The following is a 17068-nucleotide window of genomic DNA, read 5'->3' on the forward strand; positions in this document are numbered from 1 at the left end:
ATCAAATCTCCCCTTTTAGAGATTTTTGTCCATCCATCCTTCTCCCATCCTCAACAGCTCCTTTTCTTCCTAAGCCTGTTTTATTATTCTCAGTGAATGCTTAGAACCTTTTGATATACTATATTCTTTCTTATTTATTGAGTGGAATGTAAGTTATATGAGAGCAAGAATTCATTTGGTACATTGCTATCCCTATCTGCTAAAATACTGTCTTACCTAGTAGATCTTTAAAAAAACATACTTGTTTAATGACTGGGTGAATAAAGACAGATTAAAAACAATGGGCACAGCTTAAGGTTAAATAAGTTGTCTAGAACCACAATGTCCAGTGTAACTTCATGCTCATGGAAATGCTCTGTAATCTATAATGAAGTGGCTGTTGAGCACTTGAAATGTGTCCAGTGCCACTAAGGAACTAGATTTGAATTTTATTTAATATTTATTCAATTTAAATCTTTTTTTTTAAGATTTATTTATTTATTTCACGGACAGAGTTCACAAGTAGGCAGAGAGGCAGGCAGAGAGAGAGAGAGAGAGAGAGAGAGAGAGGAGAAAGCCGGCTTCCTGCTGAGCAGAGAGCCTGATGCGGGGTTCAATCCCAGGACCCTGGGTTCATGACCTGAGCCAAAGGCAGAGGCTTTAACCCCCTGAGCCACCCAGGTGCCCTCAATTTAAATTTTAATAGTCACACGTTGTTAAATGGTTGCTGTTTGGATAGCACCGATATAGAAGACTGAACAAAATATATTCTAAAAAGGGGGGGAGCAAAAACAAGCTTTAAAAGTATGGTAAAAACACTGAGATAACCATTAAGAAAGACAAACAATAGGGAAAGAGTGAAAGGAAAGTAGAGAGGCAAAAGGGCTGCAGAGTCTGTAGTTCTAGCAAAACACTGTTCAGTGTGCCATGGGAACAGAGAAAGAAGTCTAGGGGAAAGGAACCTGTAAAGATGCTGAGGTGTATGGTTAGGGTGGGAGGGCATTTAGTAGGAGAAACAGCTTTTTTTTTCCCTTAAGGATGTACTTATTTATTTATATATTCATTCATTCTTTCATTCATTTATCGGGGGGAGAGAGAGAGTGCATGTGAGCACAAACAGAGGGAGCAGCAGGCAGAGGGAGAAGGAGGCTCCCTGCTGAGCAAGGAGCCCTATGCAGGACTTGATGCCAGGATCCTGGGACCATGACCTAAGCGGAAGACGGACACTTAAGGAGTTGAGCCAACCAGGTGTCCTGAACGTAACTTTTTTTGACCTGTGGTGTTCAAGAGGCCACATACACGCACACAGACACAGACACACACACACACACACACACACACACACACACACGAAGGATAGAGCCAGAAATTTTAGCATTTATCAAGAGTTCCAGAAAGAGAGAACAGGATAAAAAGAAATAGAAAACGTCATCAAAGAAGTAATGAAATGTCCCAAATTTGAAGGAAGAAACAAGCCTTCAAATTGATAGAGCCAACTAAGTGCAAAGCAAAGTGAATAAAAAACAACTCTTACTTAGGCGTATTGGTGACATTTCATAATGATGAGGTTAAAGAGAAAAATCTTAAGATCCTCTAGAGAGAAAAAGAAAAAGAATGAAATCAGATTTATTTGCATCAGACTCTCCATTGATAACACTGGATGCTAGAAGACAGTTAAGTAATATCTTCAAAGTTCTATGGGAAAATAATATGAACCTTAACTTTTAAAGGCAAAAATAAGGAGAATTTTTTAATTTTTTATTTTTAAAGATTTATTCATGAGAGACAGAGAGAAGCAGAGGGAGAAGCAGGCTCCCTGGGACTCAATCCCAGGACCCCAGGATCATGACCTGAGCCGAAGGCAGATGCTTAACCATCTGAGCCACCCCCTTTGCCCAAGGACAAATTTTTTTTTTAATGGAAAGAATTGCTTAGTTAAAATGAAAAATTTAGCGTACCTGGGTGGCTCAGTAGGTTAAGCCTATGCCTTCGGCTCAGGTCATGATCTCAGGGTCCTGGGATTGAGTCCTGCATCAGGCTCTCTGCTCAGCAGGGGGCCTGCTTCTCTCTCTCTCTTTCTGCCTACTTGTGATCTCTCTGTGTCAAATAAATAAAATCTTAAAAATAAATAAATAAAATGAAAAAATAATAAGCAACAGCAATAAGTAAAGAAACTAGTAAAACTTGGAATTGTCTGAATATTTGTTCATGTATAAGGAAAATCAGTATTTTGTAACCAAAATTATAAATGACCTGTGTATGAGAAGTTGCAATGGGGGGAAAAGGAAGAGAAATAGGGAAATAAAATTGTGCTTTTTTTTTTTTAAGTTTTTGTCCTTGTAAAGGGGAAGTCACACTAGACTTTAAAAGAACAAAGTTTAAATAATACGTGCTGATACTGTATATATAACCTTAGATGACCAAAAATAATGAATAATCTTTAAGCCGTTATGACTGGGGAAAAACCTGGATGAAAATATCCTGTTAATCTAAACAAAAGGCATGGGGTGTCTGGGTGGTTCAGTCGGTTGAGCATCTGCCTTCAGCTCAGGTCATTATCCCAGGGTCCTGGGATTGAGCCCCATGTTAGGCTCCCTGCTCAGAGGTGGGGGGTCTTCCCTCTTCCTCTGCCCTTACCCCTTCTTGTGCTCTCTCTCACTTACTCTATCTCTCTCAAATAAGTAAGTCTTAAAAAAATATCTAACAAAAGGCAGAAAATTAAAAATGGAATAAGAAGGAAGCATGGTAAGTAGAAAACATTAAATTAGAATATAGCAATGAAGTCAGTGGAGTAAATTTGAATGGTTTAAATTCCTTTGTTAAAATACAGAGGCACTAAGATAGTGTTAGGGGAAAAAATTCCAGGTATGTTTGGCAAGAAGATAGTCCTTCTAAATAAAATGACAAAAGCACTGAAAATAGGTGGTGGAAAAAAATATATACCAAAGGCTAAGAAAAAGGAAATGAGTGTTAGATAACATTAAATTTAAAACTAAAAGTAGAGAATGGGACAGAGAGGTGTTTATTAGAGTTTATTTTTTAGAGCATTTCTAGATTTATAGCAAAACTGAGTGAACAGTATAGAGATTTCCTGTATACCTGCTGCCCCCACAGATGCATAGCCTCCCACCTGAGTTACTTGCGTTACGATTGATTGATACATCATCACTCAAAGTCTGTAGTTTACATTACAGACATTCTTGGTGTTATATACATTGTTTGTAATTTTGGATAAACGTATAGTGATATATATCCACCAGTATAGTAACGTACAGAATAGTTTCACTGCCCTGAAAATCCTCTGTACTCTGCTTGTTTATCCTCCCTCCCCACCCCAGCCCCAGTGTTATTACTGTCTTCGTAGTTTTACTTTCTCCAGAATGTCATATACTTGGAATCATCTGTTATGTAGCCTTCCTAGATTGGCTTTTTTCATTTAGTAATATGCATTAAAGATTCCTCCATTTTTTTTCAAGGCTTAATAGCTGATTTCTTTTTAGAGATGAGTAATTGTATGTGTTTATTTATCCATTCACCTATGCAGGAACATTGAGGTTTCTTCTAGTTTTAGGTAGTTGTAAATAAAACTACTATACACATCCATGTGCAGGTTTTTTTGTGGACGTTTTCAGCTCCTTTGTGTAAATACCAAGGAATGTGATTGCTGGGTCTTATGATAAGAGTATGTTTAGTTTTGTAAGAAAGTGGCTGTATCATTTCATATTCACACCAGCAGTGAATGAGAGTTCTTATTGCTCCACATCCTCTCTAGCATTTGTTGTGTGTTCTGGATTTTGGCCATTCTAAATCATTGTTTAGTGGTAAGTTGTTTTAATTTGCATTTCCCTGATGGCATATGATGTAGAGCACCTTTTCATATGCTTATTTGCCATCTGTGTATTTTCTTTGGTGAAGTGCCTCTTAAAGGTGTTGGCCCCAAAGAAAGATTTCATATTGATAAAAGACCTCCGAAAACACACGCCATTCATAAACCTTGATCCATCTAACAACATAATTGAAAAATATAGAGCAAACCTGTTTGGAATCATATCTTAAGATACTATAATTTTATTGAGAAAATTTAACATTCTTCAGAGTACATTTAAAAATATTTAAGAAATAAGTACATAAAAATCAGTTATGGGGAATTTGAATAACATGTTTAACAGCTTTAATTTTATGTATATATGTGTTTATACATGTATATGTGCATGTGTCTATATGAGTAGTATTTGGGTTCAAAAACAGGAAACTTTAAGTGCCTATGGAACTTCTATTTATTGAATCTCAAGGAAATACAACAACATGCAGACCATTTCTCTCCTTTCAATGAAATTGGGTTTGTCATTAACACGAAAGAGTAGCAGAAAATAAATATTGATTTTAATATTATATTAAATAATGATAAATTAATAGATTTTAAGACATCCTTGAAATAGTTCTTGGGGAATTATTGGCAATGGAGTTAGATTAGATTATTTCTAAGGCTTCCCCACTCCAAAATTCAAGATTGATTCTTGGTATTTCTGCCATCCCTAAATGCAGAATCTAACTTACCAAATAATTACTGTTTGCTAAAGAAAACAAACACAATATTGTTGTATATAAGAGGTTTGTAATACCTGGAAAAATGCACTTGCACACACATATTGGAGAAATAGAATTAAGTATCAATTTGATGAATAAAAACTAATTTAGAGATCTAGGTGTTTTATGTGACTCTTGATCTTGGGGTTGTAAGTTCAAGCCCCATGTTGGATGTAGAGTTCACTTAAAAAAGATTTTTTTTTTTCAATTAAACAAAGAGAAGAAATCTAGGTGCTTTGAAATTTCTCCACCTTGAGTGTTTCCCCCTTCATTTCTTATCTATGTTTTACAGTTAGGTATATATTTTGCCAATTGCATACTGTATTTTAATGCATTAGTTAAAGGCAAAAGCAAATCACTGATCAGGCAAAGATATATATTTGCATGAAGATCATTTTGGTATGGAAATTCTGTTTGCATTTGTCTTTTAAAAAGTTGTGTGTTCACTTGGCATCAGGGAAATACAAATCAAAACCACAGTGAGATACCATCTCACACCAGTCAGAATGCCTGAAATTAACAAGTCAGGAAATGTCAGGTGCTGGGGAGGATGCGGAGAAAGGGGAACCCTCCTACACTGTTGGTGGGAATGCAAGGTGGTGCAACCACTCTGGAAAACAGCATGGAGGTTCCTCAAAGAGTTGAAAATAGAGCCACCCTACGACCCAGCAATTGCACTACTGGGTATTTACTCTAAAGATACAAATGTAGTGATCCGAAGAGGCACATGCACCCGAATGTTTATAGCAACAATGTCCACAATAGCCAAACTATGGAAAGAACCTAGATGTCCATCAACAGATGAATGGATAAAGAAGATGTGGTGGGTGTGTGTGTGTGTGTACACACAAACACACACACACACACACACATTGGAATACTATGCAGCCATCAAAAGAAATGAAATCTTGCCATTTGCGATGACGTGGATGGAACTAGAGGGTGTTATGCTTAGCGAAATAAGTTAATCGGAGAAAGACAACTGTCATATGATCCCCCTGATATGAGGAAGTGGAGATGCAACGTGGGGGGTTTGGAGGGTAGGAAAAGAATAAATGAAACAAGATGGGATCGGGAGGGAGACAAACCATAAGAGACTCTTAATCTCACAAAACAAACTTAGGGTTGATGGGGGGAGGGGGGTAGGGAGACAGTGGTTGGGTTATGGACTTTGGGGAGGGTATGTGCTATAGTGAGTGCTGTGAAGTGTGTAAACCTGGCAATTCACAGACCTGTACCCCTAGGGCTAATGATACATTATATGTTTATAAAAAAATAAAAAATTATTAAAAAAAAGTTGTATGAGTTTCAAAAAAAATCATCTGAATTATTAGTCTACCCTAATGAAGGCAAGATAATATCTTTTTATTTTTTCATTATGTCCTGTCTCACATATATTTAGCTCATTTCTACATTTTGGAAAACTAGAAGCTGATCTTTACTAAATGTATTATATTTTATAAATATTTTTTTCTTATGTCTTTAAATTGACGCTTATTTGGGTCTTTTCAGGAAAGCAGTTGAGGTAGTGACATGTTAGAAGAAAAGGCATATCCTAGATTTTTTAAAAAACTCAAAGTGTGAGAACTCAGGCATCAAAATATCAAGACTCAGAATACTATATGAATTTAAACAGCAGCTCTCATACATGTAAATTATTGTAGATATACCTTTCAGAAACTTATTGGGATGGTTATTATCAACTTATTATTATAATTATAATTATAATTATTATTAACTTGATTATTAACTTGATTATTATTAACTTATTAACTTATTATAACTTATTGATTATTATTAACTTGATTATTATTAACTTATTGATGATGATGTGTTATTCAAGATATTAGCATTGTACAAAATCCAAGATAATTTATTTTAAAGTTGTTTTCCATTGGCACTGGAAAGAGCATATTTTAAAACTAAGCAGATATGCATTGTTTTTGTATAAAGTGTCTCATATTTTATTTTAATGTGTTCCTAAAAGCAATGTCATGAAGCAGATTGTTAATATTTGATGACTGATGTTACGTTATTTTTCTTATGATGTGGAAATTAATTGCATTAATCTTCAGTTCATGAAGTATATAATATAACACATAGCTTAGTATATCACCCATATAGCTAGTATGGTAATGTATTATAAATATGACTTAAACTAATACATCAGACATAATAAATCACTATTAACAATTTTATGTGCTGCTTAGAAGTTATAAGGGCATTGGGGGATGATTTGAATGGCCTGACTTTCTCAAACAGCTCTTTAAGAAATGGTAAGCTCTGCTGGTTTTTTTCCTCCCCTGGAGCAGATGTATTTAGCAAGGAAGAGAATTGAAAATAATCTTATTGGTAGCTATTTCAAAATTAGTTGTAAATGTTTGTTGCTGTGATAACGTAACGGCAGCTTACCTAATATTTTTCTTCATTTCTTCCTGTTCTTTCAGTTTATTCTGAGGTATACTAGCAGCTGCTCTAAGGTGATTAAATAAGGTCAATCATAAAGGAATAAGTACTTTCATACCTATTTTGCTGCTTATCATAGTACTTCACACTTTCTTGGGACATTCTTAAATACAATTAGCAGTTTTTAAATAACCACTTTAAATTAGAGAAACTTACAGTAATTTTTCAAAAAATTACAACACTAAACTACAGTTTATTTCTTGTTCTAGTGGAATATGACTAATTAGGTAGATATTAATAAGACTACTAATAAGAGAAAAAGAAAATATTTGTTGGTGAGTGTATATATGTATATGGTGTATGTATATATATACCATGCCATGTATATATGGTATTATTAATTACTTTTAATAGTAGTATACTGGCTCACAACATTTTTCCAACCAGGTACAGGTGGGGCCTGGCATACTCCCATCGGGAGCAATGGCTATTATGGCACTGATTCTCAACCAAAAGGATTGTGAGGAAGGGATTACTAGATTTTATCAGAATGCTGTAGGGGAGTTGTGCTGTACATTTAAAGGTCTGTGATAAGCAACTCTGCCATTCACTTTCCTAAAATTATTGCTGTAATGGTTCCTAACTGGGAAGGTTATTAAACCGGTGAATTGTGTAAAACCTAAACTCTGAAGAGTCTGTATGACCAGAGAAGAAAAATGAATAGAAATCTTCTATTGGAATAAACAGATAACTAGTAAAGTCTGTATTTAAAGTCAAATATTTATTAATACCTACTGTGGTATTATTAATGATTAATATTTGAATAATGCCCTCCATACGTGCCCTCCATAATACCCACCACCTGGCTCCCCCAACCTCCCACCCCTCCACCCCTTCAAAACCCTCAGATTGTTTTTCAGAGGCCATAGTCTCTCATGTGTAACCCTGCTCTTATCTTTAGTTTATATTAGCATTCTAGGTCAGATTTCATTTAAAAGAAGTTTTGTTCCTTTAAAAGTTTGAGAATGAAAGTATGTTATAAATTACTAAATTATTAGTTTTTTATGGTTGAGAGACTGGAGAACTTGGCTTTCCCATGGCATAGTGTTTAGGTTTCTCTTATAGTCAACACCAAGCTGAATGGTCTGCTAGTCTGAACCAGTACAACAGTTTTTGTAGTTTTTTTTCTACTTATACTACTAAAAACATAATCGATACAAGACAATATTATAAAAAATAGTTTGTGATTTGAGACCACTGTAAAATGAAGCCAAGAACAGGCCAAAACTGAACTTGATGGCACTTAACCATGTAGATAGAACTATTCCATTTTATATATATATACAGAATAGGGGTAAAATTGAGAGAATCTTCATGGAGGGTAATTTGGCAATATGAACATAAGCTTTAAAAAATGTTTGTTTTTTTACTTTAACTATCCACTTCTTGGAATCTTTTAAAGGAGAATACTATGTTAAGCAGATACTTCTCTTTAGTCCACTCAATATAATTTGATTTGGCAAACTGTCATTCTCTCATTTCATGTTATTTTGGTGGACTGACAATCATGTGACCCTATCACAAAAGTGGGAATATGGTATAGCTTGACCAATCAAAAGACTTCAGCCTTTGGGACATAGTGACATGAGTTGACTGTGACCCAAGTGTTGAGTCTTCTTCATGAATTGATAAGGACAGTGAGAGAGAAAGGGTCACAGGCTGTAGAACTTACTTATTTGGGGGTCACCGGTAACCACCTTTGCCATCATGTAACTGGTCCAACACAAAGGAAAAGAAACGTGGACTTGAGAAATAGGTTCCTAAAATGACAGTCCTGAAGACATTTTATGAACCCCAGTATCCAGCCATGACTGAAGCACCATCACTTCAAGTCAAGTTCACGTCAAATATTCTTCCTTTTTTATTTAAAACTTTTTTTTTTTAATTGAAGCAGAGGTGACACATAATGTTACATTAGTTTTAGGTGCATTTTCTTTTTTAAAAGCAAGTTTTGAGTTGGGCTTCTATTCCCTGGCAACCAAAGTGCTCTATGTGTAATCCAAAAAGTAAGAAAATACGTTCGTGTGTGAAGATGTTCACTGCTTTGTGTTTTATAATTATTTTTTAATAAAAACATTTCTGAGATTTAATTCACATACCATACCAATCATCCAATTAAAATACGTAACTCAGTGGTATTTAGTATGCTCACAAATGGTACAATCATCACCACAGTTTTAGAACATTTTCTTCACCCTAAAAAAAACCCCATCCCTACCAGCAGTCTCTCCCTAATCCTTCTCTGGCCGTAGGCAGACACTACTTTACTTTTCATCTCAAAAGATTTGCCTATCCTGGATACCTCATAAAAGTGAAATCAGGGGTGCCTGGGTGGCTCAGTGGGTTAAAGCCTCTGCCCTCAGCTCAGGTCATGATCTCAGGGTCTTGGGATCGAGCCCCGGATCGGGCTCTCTGCTCAGCAGGGAGCCTGCTTCCCCCACCGCCTCTTTGCCTACTTGTGATCTCTGTCTGTCTAATAAATAAATAAAATCTTAAAAAAAAAAAGGTGAAATCATACAGTATTATTGTCTTTTGTGACTTCTTTTTCTTGATATTTTCAAAATTCATTAGTGTTGTTGCATATATTAGTATTTCATTCCTTTGTATGGCCAAATAATATAGTATTTGTTATATGGGGCATACTACATTTTGTTTATCCAGCCATTGCTTGATGAACATTTGGGTCATTTCTGCTTTTTGGCTATTATGAATTATAAAATGTTTGTATAAGTTTGTTTCTCTTGTGTATATATCTAAGAATAGAATTATTGGGACATATGGTAAATTTTTAATCATCTGAGGAATTGCCAGACTGTTTTCCAAAGTGGCTGCATCATTCTGCATATTTACCAATGTTTGAGGGTTCCAACTTCACTTGTTTGCCAACAGTCATTATTAAATGACTTTTTGATTATAGGTATCTTGTGTGTATGAAGTGTTTATCATTATAGTTTTGGGTTTGTTTTTTTTTTTACTATGATAAGTGTATTCTTGAAGCCCCATCACCTATTTCACCCATCCCCCCACCCACCTCTCCTGTGGTAACCATCAGTTTGTTCTCTACACTCAAGAGTTTGTTTCTTGGTTTGTCTATCTCTCTTTTTTTCTTTGCTCATTTGTTTTGTTTCTTAAATTCCACATATGTGTGAGATTGTATGGCATTTGTCTTTGAGTGACTTATTTGTTGAGCATTATACTGTCTAGCTCTAGCCATGTCGTTGCAAATGGCAAGATTTCGTTCTTTTTTATTGCTAATAATATTCCATTGTAGTATAGACCACATCTTCTTTATCCTTTCACGTATCCATGGACATTTGGGCTGCTTCCATAGTTTGGCTGTTGTAAATAATATTTCAATAAACTTATTAGTAGTGCATGTACCCCTTTGAATTAGTGTTTCTGTATTTTGGGGGGTAAATACCCAGTACTGTGATTACTGGGTCAAAGGCTAGTTCTATTTTTAACTTTTTGAGAAACTTCCATACTGTTTTCCACATTGGCTGCACCAGTTTGCATTATCTCCATCAGTGTACAGTGTTTCTTTTTCTCTACATCCTCAACACTTACTGTTTCTTGTGTGTTTGATTTTAGCCATTCTGACAGGTATGAGGTGATTATCTCACTATAGTTTTGGTTTGCATTTCCATGATAATGATGAGTGATGTTGGGCATCTTTTCACGTGTCTCTTGGCCATCTGGATGTCTTCTTTGGAGAAATGTCTGTTCAGTTCATTTCTTCTGCCATTTCTTCATTGGATTATTTGGATTTGGGGTGTTGGGTTGTATCACTTCTTTATATATTTTGGATACTAACCCTTTATCGGCAATGTCATTTGCAAATATCTTCTCCTAAGGGTACCTAGGTAGCACAGTTGGCTAAGTGTCCTACTTTTGGTTTCAGCTCAGGTCGTGATCTCAGAGTTGTGAGATCAAGCCCCACCTCTGGCTCCATCCTCAGTGCAGAGTCTGCTTGACATTCTCTCTCCCTCTCCCTCTGCCCCTGCTGCCCTCCCTCCCCCCGCTCATACACTTGCTTGCTCTCTCTCAAATAAATAAATAAATAAATAATAAGTAAATAAATAAATCTTTTCCCATTCCCTAAAAGGATGCCTTTTAGTTTTGTTGATTGTTTCCTTTGCTGTACAGAAACTTTTTATTTTGATGTAGTCCCAGTAGTTTATTTTTGCTTTTGTTTCCCTTGCCTCAGAAGACATATCTAGAAAAACATTGCTATGGCTGATGTCAAAGAGACTACTGAAAACTTGTAGTTTTCTGAGCATAAATTTTATACTTTCTTTTGTTAAATTTATTTTTAAGTATTTTATTCCTTTTGATGGCATTTTAAATAAATTGCTTTCTTAATTTCAGTTTTGATTGTTTATTGCAAGTATTTAAAATTAACAGTTGATTTTTGTATATTGACCTTATATCCTGCAAGGAAATCTGAAATCATTTGTTAGTTCTAAGAGTTTTTTAGTGGACTCTTCAGGTTTTTTTTGTTTTGTTTTTTTTTATATACAAGATCATGTCATCTGTGAATAAAGATAGTTTCATTTTATCTTTTCTAATCAGGATTCCTTTTACTTTGTTTGCCTAATTGCATTGGCTAGAACCTCTGGGACAAGGTTGAGTAAAAATGTTGAGAACAAATATCTTTGTCTTATTCCTGATCTCAGTGGGAAAACATTCAGTTTCTTACCATTAAGTATGGTATTAACTATGGATTTTTTGTAGATGCTCTGTATCAAGTTGAGGAAGTTTCCTTCTGTTCCTAGTCTACAGAGTGTTTTTATCATAGGAAAGTGTTGATTTTATCAAATTTTTTTTGCATCTATTGAGATGATCATGTGGCTTTTGTTTTATTGTATTGATGTGATGTGTTACATTAATTGACTTTTGGATATTAAATTACTCTTACGTTCCTGGGATAAATTTCACTTGACCATGATATATAATTTTTTATATACATTGCTGGGTTCAGTTTGCTAATATTTTGTTGAGGATTTTTATGTTCACATTTATAAGGATATTGATTTTAGTTTTCTTGTGGTTTCTTTGTCTGGCTTCACATAATGAATTCAGAAATGCTCCTCCTCAATTTTTAGAAAAGTTTGTAAAGATTTATAATTAATTGTTATTTAAACCTTTGGATAATTCACCATTGAAGCCCCCTGGGCCTGGACTTTTCTTTGTGGTTAGTTTTTTTGATTCTTATTTCAACCTCTTTATTTGCTATGTGTGTATTTGCATTGTCCATTTCTTTTTGAGTCCATTTTGGTAGTTTGGTAATTATTCTGTTTCATGTAAGTTATCTAATTTATTGACGTACAATTGTTCATAGTATTTCTTCAAGTCATTTTTATTTCTGTAAGATTGATAGTAATGTAACCTTTATAATTTCTGATTCTGGTAACTTCTTTTGTTTTTTTTTTGTCAGTTTAAACTTTTGTTGACTTTGTTTATCTTTTCAATAAACAAGGTTTTTTGTTTATTGACTTTATTGCTTTTCTGTTTAATAATTCTTCATACTAACAGAGATATATTTTTAAAAGTACTTTTTAACAATAGAACTTAGTATTTATCATATATTTTACAGTGTTGTCTGAGCATTTTGTTTGTTTGATCAGATTCTCAGGTGCTTAACACTGGAAATGATTTGAAAAAAAAAGTCAAAAGTGACTCACTGCTGCTTACCAGTGAAAAGTATGATCTGAAGAAACAACACAGTGTCACTCAAGCCACTCAGACGAGTCCAGAGGTTCCTTGGCCTTCTCAGTCAGTTAACTTTCCTGAATGCTCCTTTGATTTTACTAGGGAACAGGTAATGGGAAATTAATTTATTCTCATTCAGTTTGGGCAATTAAAATATTAGATACAAAAAAGTTAAAACATTATTTATTTACTTATTTGAATAGTGTTTCTTGAGTGCTTGTTTATGAGTGTTTGCCTAGGCACTGTGTTAGATGCTATAGAAAGAGTATTGAGTGAGACTGGGATAGTCTGTCCTCACAGAGGTTGTAGTCTAGGAGAGTACTAGTTCTTGAAATCTGGAAAAGATTCCTGGAGGATATTTATTTTGTCGTCTTATTGTTAACTTTGCAAAAGTATTGTAATATTTCAGAACATTGGAAAAATATTTTTAAACAACTTTAATACAGTCTAACTTTCTGCAGTGCTATCAATATATTTTTAAAAGTTTTTCCTCTCAGGCTCTTTTCCATAATCTTTCAAAACAATTATTATTCTAGTATATATACTATATTTTGTTAACTTAACATGGTTTAACAAATATTTTTCCATATTGCTACATATGCTTCATATTTATTGTTAAGGGCAGAGTAACATAGTTGTGAATATACTGTCATTTCTTATCCTTCCTCTTAATATTTGTTAACATTTTAACATTTGAGCTATTCTTTTTGTTATTATAATATCTAGCAGAATTTTAATTCTCTATGGTAGAACCAAAGAATGAGTTCATTCATCTGTTCACCAGGATTTTTTGGATGTCAGCTTTGAGCTAAGAATGTAAAGTTGAACAATATATCATCCCTATCTAGAAACTCAAAAGTCTAGTGGGAAAGTTGGGGGTGTGTATTTGAGGTCATAACATACCATATCAAGTGTTGTGCTGGAGACTGAAGAAATATAGGGAAATACCCAACTTGGTCTATAAGGCAGGAATTCTTAAGCTGGGACTAAAAGAAGTCTGAGAGGGGCACCTGGGTGGCTCAGTGGGTTAAGCCTCTGCCTTCAGCTCAGGTCCTGATCTCAGGGTCCTGGGATAGAGCCCCGCATTGGGCTCCCTGCTCAGCGGGGAGCCTGCTTCCCCCTCTCTCTGCCTGCCTCTCTACCTACTTGTGATCTCTCACTGTCTGTTGAATAAATAAAATCTTTAAAAAAGAAATAAAAGAAGTCTGAGAGCTCTTTGAAATTAAATGTATATATATGAATATATTTGTATAAATGTATTTTGGGGGAACCTGGGTGGCTCAGTGGGTTAAAGCCTCTGCTTTCGGCTCAGGTCATGATCCCAGGGTTCTGGGATCGAGTCCCGCATCGGGCTCTCTGCTCAGCAGGGAGCCTGCTTCCTCCTCTCTCTCTGCCTGCCTCTCTGCCTACTTGTGATCTCTGTCTGTCAAATAAATAAATAAAATCTTTAAAAAAAAAATAAATGTATTTTAGGGGGGAGAAAGTTCTTTTTTTTAATCATTAAATCTTCATGGTTAGGGTTTAGGGAATAGTTCCAAGAGGATAATGTACTTGAACTGAGTCTTTTTTTTTTTTTTTTAAGATTTTATTTATTTATTTGACAGTGAGAAACACAGCGAGAAAGGAAACACAAGCAGGGGGAGTAGGAAAGGGAAAAGCAGGCTTCCTGCCAAGCAGGGAGCCTAATGTGGGGCTCAATCCCAGGACCCTAGGATCATGACATGAGCCGAAGGCAGACACTTAACGACTGAGCTACCCAAGCACCCCTGAGCTGAGTCTTAATGTGGGGAGGGAGATCTTTTGGCCATCTAGGTGAAAATATTTAAAGAGAATATTCATAATATAGGTCAGAGATATTCAGAATATGGGTCTGTAGCACAAGACAGAGGTTCGTGCTGGATCAAGTTATGTGATAGAGCCAGAGTGACTCAAGTGATAAGATGACCAATTATGGAATCTAACGGTGTAGTGAAATTTAAGGGTTCATAAACAGCAGAGGAAAAGAAGAAATGTCTGTAGGTGGAAAGAGATATACATGAAACAGCTGAGGCGTTAAAGTCAAAAGAGAGAGGCTTAAGGAAGGAGGAGCAAGGTCAGCAGTGTGTAAACCACAGAGATGTCCAGAGAAACTGAAATTAAACAAAATCACCAGTAGATTTGGAAATTAGGAGTGAATTCTTGTTTTAAATTGCTGAGTCAAAACTTATGAACATTTTAAAGTGCTTCTCCAAGCAATTTCATCTTAAGTCACTCTCTCCAGCATTGGATATTTTTACTACCCCATGTGTCACACCTTTAGATGCTATGTGAATAGTCTGTATTTTTTTAAAATGATTAAATTCTCTTATTTTCCAAATTTATCATTTCAGCTCATGGAAGAGAATGAATCTCTTAAACAGGAATTGGCCAAAGCTAAAATGGCTCTTGCAGAGGCTCACTTGGAAAAAGATGCTCTTCTTCATCATATAAAGAAGATGACAATTGAATAGCAGGAATGGCAGTCAAAAATTCAAATTAGAGCTCTGGAGTAGGGAGGTTATATTTATAATGTTATGTTACCAGTTAGTAAAAGACTTTCCTTTTCATGAAAAGACAATAAAATAAAATACAATGTGATGAAGTGGTGACTGTTCCAAAGCCAGTTTGGAAGGTATTAGGTACGGCATTATAATCTTCTGGTTTGTGTTTTGTGGTTTAATCAAACGCTTTTAAACTGGCGTGATAGAGGGAAGTCAACAAATACTGTAAAATAATCACATGCCTAATGGAAAGATGTCATTTCCTAATTTTGATATCACATTATAGGCACTTTTTAAAAAGAAAAATGGAAATCTGTTATGTTCTCACAGATTGCTGATTTTATTTATCACTATTTGTTAATAATTTACTATTATTTACAAAGATTCAAATGCTTTTAGGGCTAATGTAATTTAAAAGGAGGCTTACATTTTAAATGTTATTAGAATTATGTACTTAAATCTATAACTATTTAATTACTGTGGAAAAGTCCAATCAAGTTAATAAATTATATTGACTGGGTTCAAAAATTCTAAAATCATCACCCTACTGATCTTATAAAGTAACTTGAGAATGTGAAAAAGAAATCATTTAAAATGATGAATAAACTGTATAAGTTAAAGATAATAATTTTCAACTAAAAGGATCATACAAATGTAAAAATAAAAAGCACAAACTAAAAAAGCAAAACATTACAGTATATGGCCAACTGATTTAAAAAATATTACTTGTACATTCCTTTAAACAGTTACTGTTAGAAGTAAAAGAGTAATTTAACAATCCTAAATTTGGCAGCATTTGTAACTATAAAAATTTTAATTAATACTATTTATATTATTTCTTTATCTTTTCTCTGTTTAAGGAGGGGGATGTTTTCAGAGAATTTTTTTTCATATACATAAAATAATTTCATACCATTCTTGTAGTACCATTAGGTAGATGTTTGCACATACTGTATTTATAAAGCTAGTTTTGATTAAAGGTGTATGTGACATAAATACTATCTTCTATAATAAGAATAATTGGTAAATTTTGAATTCTGTTTTCTAGGGATTGTTAAGGTTGAAACCAACACGAGAGAGAAAATCATGCATTATGAAATAAGTTTATGAGTGTTTAAGAAACAGACATTTTTAAAGATTTACAATATATTTCTGATAGAATTAAATTAAGTGGGTCTATTTTAAAATTAACATTCTTAAAACAAATATATCCAAGCTATAACATGAAACATCTCAGACTACTCTTTCTTTAAGATACTTGAAAATTTTAAACAACATTATGATACTTTATGGTGCTTTGCTTGTTAGGCATGACTTATACAGCCACCCCTGTATCTGAATACTTAGATGAAAATACATCTTTCATTTACATTAAGTGTTGGGGTAATTTAGATTTCACTGAAAATAATACTGGCCTTTTTTTTTTTCCCCTTCTGTAACATCCATTTTCATTGACATTATTTAATATAATACAGACCCTGTTTTGGGAGCTAAGGTTACAGCAAAGAACAAATTAAATTACCTTTTTTTTTTTTTTTTTAACTTCAGAGTATTTTAAAAATCACATTAAACCATGTTAATCTAAAACTATATCCTAGTCTTAGATTAAAAGCAGAGATCTAGTTAAAGATTCAAAACATATAGCTCATACCCATAGTGTAGAGTGCTTTTGATTTGTAGGTAAGTATTCAACAAAACAGCCTTTTATAGAAAAGCAGGATTGATGGGACATTAATATCTTCAGAGCTGACAGTTTCTCAGGATTGACCCCTTTGCTCCATAGAAGTTTTAAATTTATGGTATAA

General features: G+C 34.4%; 1 protein-coding gene across 2 annotated transcripts in view; it reads left to right on the plus strand.

Moving 5' to 3' along the window:
• Positions 1-16488, plus strand: part of BLTP3B (bridge-like lipid transfer protein family member 3B) — a 104150-nt gene extending 87662 nt beyond the window's left edge. For both annotated transcript variants that reach the window (XM_080811986.1, XM_080811987.1), the window contains 2 exons: positions 12660-12853; positions 15114-16488. In XM_080811986.1, the coding sequence (XP_080668112.1) occupies positions 12660-12853; positions 15114-15233 (314 nt within the window). In that variant the 3' untranslated portion in view covers positions 15234-16488. The remainder of the gene's footprint in view (positions 1-12659; positions 12854-15113) is intronic.
• Positions 16489-17068: the final 580 nt, after the last annotated feature.

Source organism: Martes martes (genome assembly GCF_963455335.1).
Source record: "Martes martes genome assembly, chromosome: 8".
Taxonomy (NCBI): Eukaryota; Metazoa; Chordata; class Mammalia; order Carnivora; family Mustelidae; genus Martes; species Martes martes.